This window comes from Triticum aestivum, chromosome 1D (assembly GCF_018294505.1).
Source record: "Triticum aestivum cultivar Chinese Spring chromosome 1D, IWGSC CS RefSeq v2.1, whole genome shotgun sequence".
Lineage (NCBI taxonomy): Eukaryota > Viridiplantae > Streptophyta > Magnoliopsida > Poales > Poaceae > Triticum > Triticum aestivum.
The window spans coordinates 436456296-436467861 of NC_057796.1; the positions used below are offsets into that span (position 1 = coordinate 436456296).

The 11566-nt window shown below is 44.7% G+C and overlaps 1 protein-coding gene across 1 annotated transcript; it reads right to left on the reverse strand.

Moving 5' to 3' along the window:
- Positions 1-4641: 4641 nt before the first annotated feature.
- On the reverse strand, positions 4642-6653 carry LOC123173347 (calcineurin B-like protein 7). Its single transcript, XM_044589903.1, has 7 exons — positions 6575-6653; positions 6209-6291; positions 6033-6092; positions 5695-5803; positions 5446-5498; positions 4828-4908; positions 4642-4758 (listed from the first exon to the last, which is right to left on the reverse strand). Exons 1-7 carry the CDS (start codon positions 6651-6653, stop codon positions 4642-4644), a joined length of 582 nt encoding a protein of 193 aa, XP_044445838.1.
- Between the last annotated feature and the right edge of the window lie 4913 nt (positions 6654-11566).

Consider the following 11566-nt stretch of genomic DNA (forward strand, 5'->3'; position numbering starts at 1 on the left):
AACAAAGAAAACAAAACAAAAGAAACCAAATGAAAACCAAAAAGAAAGAAGAAAGAAAACCAAATGAAAACCAAAAGAAAGAAGAAAAAAAAGGAAGAAGAAAAGGAAGAAGAAAAGGAAGAAGAAAAGGAAAAAGAAAAGGAAAAAGAAAAGGAAAAACAAAATACTTGGCAGTGCTCAATAATCTTATTTTTTAATTCCTCCTCCTCTATGTCCCCTTTATCTTATTTTTTAATTCCTTTATACTTAAAGAATTTTTACTACATGCAGGAGTGACATATGGCGGACGATAGAGCCGAGCCGCTTAGGGATCCGGAGGCTGAACGTTATTTAATGGGCATCATCAACAACGAGATTCCTTATGTGCCGGGCTCAGAATATGAGCAAGAAGAGGATGTAGTCTCTTCTTTTCTGAACCTTGACGGTGGAACAGAGATTGTCGATGATCAAGAAGGTGAAGGAACGGACATTGTCGACGGAGGTCAACCGTCAACAAATGACGATCTCGAATTGCAAGTAGCAACCACCTCCGGCGAGGTATATATATACATTGAGCCTCTCGTGATACAAACTTACTGAAATGTGAATACATATGTATTAACGCGCGCGACTCTCTTTCTTTTTTTAGCCCTCCGGATCGAGTACGACAAAGCGTGGCAAATCCAAGGCGATGAAAACAGGAGAAACATATGGCATTGAGTTTGTCAGTGAAACCGGCAAGCCCCTACAGCACACCTCAAAGTTTATCAACCAATGCGGAGTCATTGTTAGAGACAACGTCCCGATCACCGTCCAGGAATGGAAGGAGCCAAAGAAGGCACGTCTTGGTTTCAGTTTTGTCAACAAGAGAACGAAAAAGGATTGCTGGAGAAAGCTTATGGAACATTTCATTCTACCTCCGGAATACAACAAAGTCGATGAATTCGGTAACGAGGTTCCGGGTGGACGTCAAAGGAGGAGGCTAGTTAAAGAGTTCGCTCTTCAGAAGATGGGCGAAGCATTCCGGAACTTCAAGAAAAATTTAACCCGTGAGTATGTCAACAAGGGCAAGACTCCGGATTTCAATGGACAACATGAGAAACTGAAAGATGATTGGCCAGAATTTGTGAGGCAAAAGCAATCGGAGCATTTCAAGGAAATATCGAAAAAAATAAGGATAATGCGAGTAAGAAAAAGTTCCATCATATTATGGGGCCAGGAGGATACCGCCTTTCGGAGCCTAGGTGGCAGAAGATGGAGGAGGACCTGAGGGTGCGAGGAATCCCTCTAGGTACAGAGGGATGGGACCCAAGGGCCAAAAGCTGGTGGTACGGGCATGGGGGATCGCTAGACCCGGAGACAGGGGTGTGTGTTCACCGGCAGAGACAGTTTGCTCCCACCCAAGCCCTTATTGACGCAATGACCCAAGCTCAAGAGGGCTTGATCAAGTTCAACAGAGAGAAAGACGCACTGACAACAGCCCTCGGGAATGATGAACACGGAGGACGTGTACGAGGAAAAGGCAAAGTTCCGTGGAAAGTAGGGTTTTCCCAGGACAATGACCCGTACTGTTACAGAAGCCGTAAGAGAAAGACGGACCGGGATGCAGATCTTATGACGAAGTTTGCATCGGAACTCCATGAGTTGAAGCAGACCGTGCATGAACTAGTAAAAGAAAAATCGGCTGCAGGGCCGCATGAAGATCATGAAGCGGATCGCGGAAGCCAGCATCGGAGAAGCAGCGTGGCTTCCACGGATGCCCCGCCTGGTGCTAGTGCACCGATGATCGAGATTCGTGCACCGGAGCCTCACTACCCCGTGGATGATGTAAAGGAGATGAAAGAATGTGATCTGCATTATCCCGTGGGGAACGTTTCCACGAAGGTAGCTAGCGGCAGTGCTTTACCCTGTACACCTGGAGCACTCCACCACAACAACCCCATTGCATATGGCTATGCTCGTGTCACGGTGGAAGACATAGTCCAAGGGTTTGAGGACCTGGAGATTGACAAACCTACACCCGAAGGGGAGAGAAGACTTGGAGATGTCAAGCGCCAGATCATTCTATGGAAAAAGAAGTACATAGTGTTTCCAGGCGAGGCGCCAAGGCTAGCAAGTCCACCCCCCTCCGATGGTGGTGGTGGTGGCGGTGGTGGCGGTGGTGGTGGTTGTGGTGGTTCACCTACACCTCCTTCACGCCATTCGACGCCGTCCCCCGATCCACAACCTCCGGCGGGTACGACGCCCCCCAATCCTCCTCCGGCGGGTACGACGCCCCCCAATCCACCTCCGGCGAAGAAGCAGAAGCAGGCGGACAACAAGGAAACCCGCTCCTGGACTATTAACCCGGACCCTTATGTACCTAAGACCACAAGGGTACCGGAGCCATCACTGAAGCCTCTCCTGCCAAGGCCTGGGGAACTTAGTGAAGCTGAAACCAAATTGGCCGCGTCTGCTGATTATGAGAAATGGAAGGCGGATATGAAGGCGATAAAAGAGTCTGAGCCCAAGCAAGTATTCACTGAGAAGAAAAAGAAGTGGGCTAAGGATTTTTTGACGACACCGTCCCAAGCCGAGCTGAATATGCCTGACGACTATGGACATGAACTTCGTAGGCAAGCAAAAATATTGAAGGAGGAGAAAGAAGAAAGTAAAAAAAGCGGGAAACAAGTTGACCAGCTCGGGATGCAGAAGAAACAATCGATCCCCCCGCTCATAGTGAAAGCCGGTCCGGAAGAGGACCCCGAGATCATAGCAGCTGCGGCAACACTTGGATTGACTGTAGCGAGTGCCATGAAACAAGCGTCCGAGATGGGTTTGACTCTTCGTGCCTTCTTAGGCCTTGAGGATGTGCCAGTATGTGAGATAGCATTACAATATGTGCGGAATGGGCCTCTCGTCGAGCCTGCGCGGGAAAAGAGTCTACCACCACAAATGCGAAATCTGCTATGTTGGTACAAGAAATTCATAACATGGGCCGACAAAGAATATGTTTATGCGGATGTTACAGATGAGCATCACACCAAACGGTACTCTGTACAAGTTCATATGAGTGAATTGTTCCAGCTGTTCAATCTGCGCGACCTCGACAAATCTATGCTGAGTTGCTACGTTCTGTAAGTGATTTATTTCTACCTCATCTCGTTCTTCATTGCCTGCACTATATATATATATATATATATATATATATATATATATATATATATTGTCCTAACTATATTGTTGCGTACGCTATTATGCAGATTGAAGATTTGGGAATGCAATATAAGAAACATCCATGATGTTGGGTTCATTGACCCACATATCGTTAATGGACATGTGTTACAACATCACCCCGAAGACGTGGAGAAATACTTGTACAAGTTTCTTAGAAAGCATCAACTCAAAAGTCATATTCTATTTCCTTACCATTTTGGGTGAGTGTTTCTCTCTTGTGCCCATTCTCTTTTGTTTACTCCATGCATGGTATGTCTAATCGATGAGTTATGCATGACTGTGCATGTAACGTGTCCGCAGGTTCCACTGGATTCTGCTAAATATTGAACTTCACACCTCCAGAGTTCTAATCATGGACTCTATGGATTCGGATCCAAAGCATTGGGCCGACATGAGAAAAATGCTGCAAAAGTAATTATTTTCAATCATCTAAGCTCTATATCGATCGGTCTCTTTCGTTCATTTCCTAATATCAAATAACTAATAACTCCCTTGTTCATTTAATTTTCTTTGCCCTGTAGGGTTTGGAGACGGTTCTCAGAAGAAATTGTCGGTGAATTCAAACATGAGCTAGATTTCAGAAGGTTAGTTAATGTGGATAAGCAGCCACCGGGGACCAATCTATGTGGATACTATGTTTGTGAGAACATCCGGAGACACACCTCTGAGCGGAAGGCATCGGATAGCGTGCGGAACGCGACGGATAACTTGCGGAGGAGGCTTAGTCCAGAAGCTCGCTTCCGACCAATTCAAGAAGAATTAGCAGGATTTTTCATGAGGGAAGTCATCAATCCTAAAGGAGAACACTATACCGAGGACGAAGAAATTTATATGCATACCCGAGATTGAAACTTGTTCGAAGTTGTATATGGTCATCCATCCTAATTGTGTATGGAAACTTGTTCGAAGTTGTATATGGTCACCCGAGATTGAATATATATTATATATTCCTCTTGAATTTTTCTTGTTTGAAATTTCATATGCATGTATATAGTAGCGTAGAATATGTGTACTGAAACTTCATCAAAATTAAAATAAAACACAAAATAAAATATAAAAGAAATAAAACACTACAAATTAAAAAGAAACCAGGTTTAGGGGGGCTAAAACCCTAAACCTGCGGAGGAGGCCTTTAGTCCCGGTTAGCCACGAGAACCGGGACTAAAGGTCCTCCGCCCCGACGAACCACTGGCGCCCACGTGGACGGGCCTTTAGCCCCGGTCAGCCACAAGAACCGGGACTAAAGCCTTTAGTCGCGGTTCGTAAGAGGCGCGACTAGGGGGGGTCTTTAGTCGCGCATATTTAGTCCCGGTTGCACAGCCGGGACTAAAGGCTGTTGCGAACCGGGACTAAAGGGCTTTTTTCTACCAGTGTCAGTCAAGACTCAAGAAGTCATCTTTCAATCTCAAGCATTGTTTTCCAAAGCTGAAAATATAGTGGCTACTCTTACTTCAGGTATGGGAGAGTCATGTACTTCAGCAAGGCTGGATTCGTGCTTGTCAATGCTTTCCATTCGTCGGGATCTATCCTCCCGTCGCCGTTCAGGTCTGCCTCTGTGAATGTCTGTCGGATATAGGTTAGCATAGTGTTAACGCTTGTTGTGCGGCAGCATTTCATCTGGATGTGGCGTACCTGATCAACCATCTGTTCGACAGCGTCGTCAGAAAGAAGTAGGTCTGATTCACTCAGGATTGCAAGCACCATCTCCTTCAACTGCAGAAATGATCAGGTTCAGTAAGTACTCAAACGTCAAATTGTACAGGTAGTGTGTCGTGCTATACTTAGCGCATATAATGTTCTTTGTGTTATTTTTCCAACTAGCAAGGTGGCCCTCGCAAATGCGAGGGCATCATTAAAAATATCATTATAAACATTTGTCATTTCTAAAGCTGTAGCTATGATGTCTATGAAAATATGGGCCTGACAAACAATGCAATTAGTTACATTTACAAACATCTAATGGTTATGATTTAATAATTGAAGATGGTCCACCAGATCAATGGCCTGGTGTTTCTGGTTTGTGTGAGAATCTCTAGCAGATTTCTCTTTTTTTTCTCTCTCCGTATTTTGCTTTTAGTATATACAATAATAGATAGATGAAGCAAGATGTACTGGCAGAGCTGAAGGAAGAACCATCTAAATCGGCAAACCGCAGTGTGTGGTAGTATGCTCAAATGGCCTCGAAGTAGCATGTTCAGTTGACAGGGATTATGCGCAGAATGATAGTCTTCAGTAACAAACAATACAAACCTCTTCACGTTCAATCCTGCCGGTGCCTCGCAGGTCATATAGTCTGAATGCAACTGCAAGAAGGAATCCTCCAGATGTCAAATATACTACTCCCTAAGTCCCATAATATAGGAGCGTTTTCTACGGAGGGAGTATATAACAGGCTACTGCTACTTGAATTGCACCCAGAATTTATGAAATGCTAGTCATGTCTTACAACATTCACATTAAAAATAGAATATTGGGAGAAAAGTGGAGCTGGTTTCGTACATGCAATCTTGTCTGCCATGGGAGTATCCGGGTGAAAAATTTGGAGGGACCGAACAAACTCGTCAAATTCAATCACACCATTTCGCTTCAGATCGAACAGATCAAATATCTGCAGTAGTGGAATACACATATGAACAGGTTGTACAGTTGATCTGATATGAGATATTTGTGCATCAGTTTGGAACAATTTTACAGTCACACAGATAATAATATCCAGGCTCAATCTACTGGCTCGTCTTGCTGTCAAAGCCGTCATGCCAAAACTGAAGGACACCCAAATTGTTCTAGAAATTATAGCTATTCAGAGCACTGGAGTAGTGTAAAAATTATGAGCTGACCCGATCGGCAAAAAGGTTTTTCCGATTGCTGTTCCTGAAGAGAGCAAGTTGGAACTCCTCCTGTTAAAAAGAAGGTAGTTCAACCGGAATTTTCAGAAGGAACCACATGGTGAATTTGCTGCCTCAGTGAGAAGATTAGCCTAGCTACAAGAAGATATAATAGGCCAGATGTATACCTTGTGGATGAGCCCATCCTTGAATATAGAATAGCTAATCTTTTCAAACAACTCGTAGAGGGCCTTCACTTCATCCAAAGAAACTGCATGCATGCGGGAAGAAATTAGTTACTCCCTCCGTTTCTAAATATTTATCTTTCTAGTTATTTCAAATGAAGTACCACATAGCACATACGGATGTATATAGACATATTTTACAGTATAGATTCACTCACTTTGCTCCGTATGTAGCCACTTGTTAAAATATCTAGAAAGACAAGTATTTAGGAATGGAAGGAGTAGAAATTAAACAACAGGGGGAACGCATGGACTCATTCTTGCACTGAAAAAATCATCAGAAAGAAAGGAGAAGCTAGAAGTTCTTACATGTGGTCTCTTTGGCCAGAAGAGCAGCATCCTCATGCCGAGGAGCTCGTTTGAACTGCTTTGACGATGCACAGCCCATACAGACCCACTCACAAGGCTAACAAACCCAGCCTTTTTCTTATGATTAACAGCCGTCTTCTTGCAGAAAGGGATGAAGAAAACACCTAAGACAAAAGGGCAAAGACATTGGTACCAGCACAAAACCAATTATTACTAAATTTTATACCAGGAAAAAAAGAATCAAGCAAAAGCAAAACAGCCAAGAAACAGAGTCAGCAGCCAGGGAAACACCAAGACACAAGGTCACCTGGGAAACAACGAAGGATGCCTTGTTCGATCCACGGTGCTAAAAGATCTATAGGTGGCTGAAGAGAGAGATGGTCTCACCATCATTCCGTGCATCGTCGATGTTTGGATCCACATCATCATCACCCAATGGTCTAGCGTCATCGTTTCTAACCACATCATCATCATCATCAGGTTGCTCTTGATAGAACACTCCGTTGTATGTCATGGGGTTAATGTTGTAGTAATCGTCTTCATTCGGGTCCGGTAGCTTACCATGTGGCGACACCTTGAACACAACTTCCCAACCCTTTAGATACTCTTTCTGGCATGGGTAAGGCAGATAATATACTTGTGTAGCTTGGGTAGCCGCAATGAAGAGATCGGCTCCGGCATAGACGGTTGATGGTTTAACTTCAACCAAACCAATGAAAGGCGTATGTTTTACCCACTCCCGCGGATCGAACCATCGGCATTTGAACACAGGCAGACTTAGGGTCTCACGCCCCTGGCGGAATTTAACCTCGTATATATTTTGTACCCTTCCATAGTAGTCTACTGAATTTTGACCGGGGGTGTACACTCCGGTATTTATAGTTTTGGGATCGGGCCGGTTGTTTTGGTGCTCCTCTGTATGGAAGCGATACCCATTCACATCATACTTTTTACATATCATGACGGCAGGGTCAAAACCCATGGAAACCCATCTCAATTCATCATCCATAGATATGTTCGGATCTTTTCCCTACAAGTATAATTGAAATTGCTGCATGCATTAGTTCGGTTAACTAATAAATGTTGAACTAGGTATTTAGTAGGGGAGTGTAGAAAATTACTTTCTCCATGAACCAAGCAACAAATTTTTTACGTCCAGGGTTTCCATGACGGAGAAGAGTAAGTGCCTCCGTCTCAGTAGGAGGATTCATTCCCGTCCATCCCTCTTGAACGAAATCACTAAAAAAAGAAAAGCGGTGTTAGACCAGGACTAAGTGAACATGGAACATGATGATGTGGAAGACATAAAGGAATGGTGTAGTGGTATTACCTCATCCACACTTCCTCAACTTCCTTGATGTTGTGCAAGATATAGAACATGAGGTCCTCCCACTCTTGTCATGTCATGTTATAAGATTTCGAGGCCCTAGCCCTCCCACCTTGCGCGTTGAATAGATGGAGCCTGGGTTGATACTTGGGCTCTTCTATATTGTATCGAGGCACCTTGTTATGCAGATGGGGAACGTGGTCTGGATAGTATGATGTCCTGAGGTCTGACACCTCCTCTAGGATAACTGCCTCAGCTATGGAAGCTTCAATCTTAGCTTTGTTTCCACATTTCTGTCGAAGATGCTTGTTCTGTCTCTCAGGGCCGTACTGCCAGCGATTCTGCACAGGCCCCCCAACAATACCTCGTTCGCGAGGTGCAGAATGAGATGTGTCATCAGAGTAAAGAAGCCTGGCGGAAAGATCTTCTCTAGCTTGACTATCAACTCCGGTGCCTTCTTATGCAATTTTTCAATCACCTATTTACTTACTTCTTTAGCATAGAGCGTGCGGAAGAAATGGCTAAGCTCGGCAAGCACTCGCCAGACATGCTCGGGGACATAGCCTCGAACCATCACCGGCATTATCCGCTCAATCCATACATGGTAGTCATGACTCTTCAGGCCGGTCACTTTGCCCGTTGAAAGATTGACTCCCTTACTTATATTCGATGCATAACCATCGGTGAACTTCAAAATTTGTTTCAGCCAGATAAGTACTTCCTTTTTTTCTGGCAGTTTAAGGACAAAGTCAGCATCTGGCTTGAACCAGTTTTTTCGACCGCCTATGGGAGGCTTCATGTTCAGGCGTGGTCTATCACAAATTCTCTGTTGAGGCTCTAGCTTTAACGTTATCCTTCGTCTTATCAGGAATGTTGAGGATCGTGTGGAAAAGGGACCCTGCCACATTCTTTTCGGTGCGCATCACATCAATATTGTAAGGAAGTTTGAGGTCCTTGAAATAGGGAAGCTGCGAGAAGGGGGTAATGTGAGTCCAGTTGTGCGTCTCACCATATCCCTCGAAGCCTTTGGCTTTGGCTTTGGCTTTGCCTTTGACTTTAGGCTTGAGAGCTTTTAGCTGAGCAAGAACATCTGCCCCGAAAATGTTGGAGTCTCGGTTACTTCATGAACAACCCGGCCTTTCGTGAAGTTCTTCTTGTCTTCCCTGTCTGGATGGTCTGGAGGGAGGAACTGTCGATGCAGGTCAAAGGCTACATACTTGCCACCCTTACTCAGCCAAATCATTCGCAGAGCCTGCATGCACACTGGGCATGGCATCTTCCCACTTGTACACCATCCGCAGAATAGAACATAGCCGGGAAAGTCATGCATGCAATAGTGCAACCAAACTTTCATCAAGAAATTTCTCTGCAGATCCCGGTCGTATGACAACCTCGGAAAGTACTAAGAATGGTGCAAAGCATCCACCAGCGGCTGCATAAACACACCCAATTGCTTCCCCGGGTATTCAGGCCCCAGAATGATGAGCGACAAGAACATGGTCTTCCGTTGCATTAGGGCACTGGGAGGAAGATTGAGCGGAATTACAAACACGGGCCAGCAGCTGTATGAATTGGACGACATACCATATGGATTCAACCCATCACCTGATATGGCTATTATGACATTCCCAGCCTCGGCTGCTTCCTCGGGGTATTCTTCATCGAACGACTTCCATGCTTCCCCTTCCGATGGATGTACGATTTTTTTTGGATTGTACCTTATACCTTCCTTGTGCCACTTCCTCATTTTGGCAGACTCCTTCGTGATGAAAAGGTACTGCAGTCTTTTTATAAAATCAAGATATCGAAGAACCTTAACGGGGATGGTTAGCTGCTTTTTCTCACCATCCTCACCGACCACCTCAATGTACCGAGACGAACCGCACTTCCTACAACACTTGTCATCCGCATACTCGTGCCTAAACAAAAGGCAATTCTTCGGGCAAACATCTATTTTCTCATAATCCATAGAGAGTGCCTTCATGATTTTCTTTGTATCGTACATGCTTTTCGGCAGTCAGGGAGGCTGTTAGCCCATACTCCCAGGAATGCTTCGAAGCATTTCTGGCTACAGCCGTACTCAGCCTTGACTGCAATCAGTTGCGAGATGGCATCCAGTTGAGATATTTTCGCACCCGCATAAAGAGGTTTCTTTGACGAGGCCAAGACCTCCAAGAAGGCCTTTGCGGTTGCCTCCGGCTCCTCCGGTTCATTCTCTAAAGGTGTCGCATTTGCCGTTTCTGCAACAATGACATCATCTAGCATGTCCCTGACCCCGTCGTCCTCATATCCATCGATGCGTTGCCGCATCACCTCCTCTCTACCACGGTCCTGCTCGGCTATGTTTATCGGCGGCATGTCAAAGTTTGGCATATATCCGTGCGTGCGAAGGTGCTCACTCATGCCCGTCTGATTTCTACGGTGACGTCTGGCACATCTCGCACAGGGGCATGGTGGGATAATTCTCATTGGACGACGGAATATCTCCTTCAAATACACATCGGTTTTCGCGATCCACTCTGATGTTACTCGATTCTGACGGATAAAACCACTGTACATCCACTGATTATCTGCTATCCTCTACTTTTTTGCAAGCCACACAACATAATTAAAGATTCACTTAAATTAATCACATCAAACTTTCAGTTTCTACCGCGTTGAATCCACCTACATCTCTAATAGGTAAAGATGGGTCCTAATCCCACCCGAGGATGTGTAGATTGAGTACGTTCTCCATTCTACCCCGTTCCGAGACAAAATTTTGGCAGCACCTCCCCGCTGTTCTCCAGATATGCATCTCGGCAAATAGCCGAGAGAATGTGCTCCAGAGAACAATGGGGAGGCGCCACCGAAATCCTGTCTCGGAACGGGGTAGAATATGGAGAACATACCCAATCTACACATCCTCGGGCTGTCCATGGAAAACGCTGGACAATCCGAAAGAGCTGCGGTGATAAATATGCAATTGAATGCATATTTATCGATGCAACCCTTTCGGACGGGAGACGCCTAGGTTACGCTAGTTGACTTGAGAATGAAATCTAGTGATATGAAAAAATGGAGGAGATGGACTTGTAGCTCACCCTCGGTTGTAGAGGAAGTAGTCGAACAGCAGAGGGATGCTCAGGAGGACCAACGCGTCGGACAACGGTCACTCCGATGAAATGCGAAACCACAAAGCCTGCAAATTCCATCGCGACAAAAAATTAGAACATCACAACTCATAGAGCATATTTAAAACATTTAAACATGCGTTCATTTATTTTGGCATCATGTAGGCAAAAAAATAACAACATTAACAATATATTCATCATCGTCATCACATATTCATCATCATCATTATCACCTATTCGTCATAATCATTGATTCATCTCATCGAACCAATTTTTTTTTCAAGATATGCAACATATAGCATCTCATCTAACCAAATTTTTTTACTACCTATCTCACTATCTATCTAACTATCTAACTATCTACCCATCTAACTATCTATATAACTATGTATCTAACTATCTAAATACCTATTTAAATACCTACCTAAATACCTATCTAACTAGCTACAAAATTACTAAAAAACACTAAAAAATACATAAAATTTTCACCTTCGAGAGGGCCGGCTGGAGTTGGGGCGGGGAGGCACAGGGTCGGGGCGGGGAGGCGCGGGG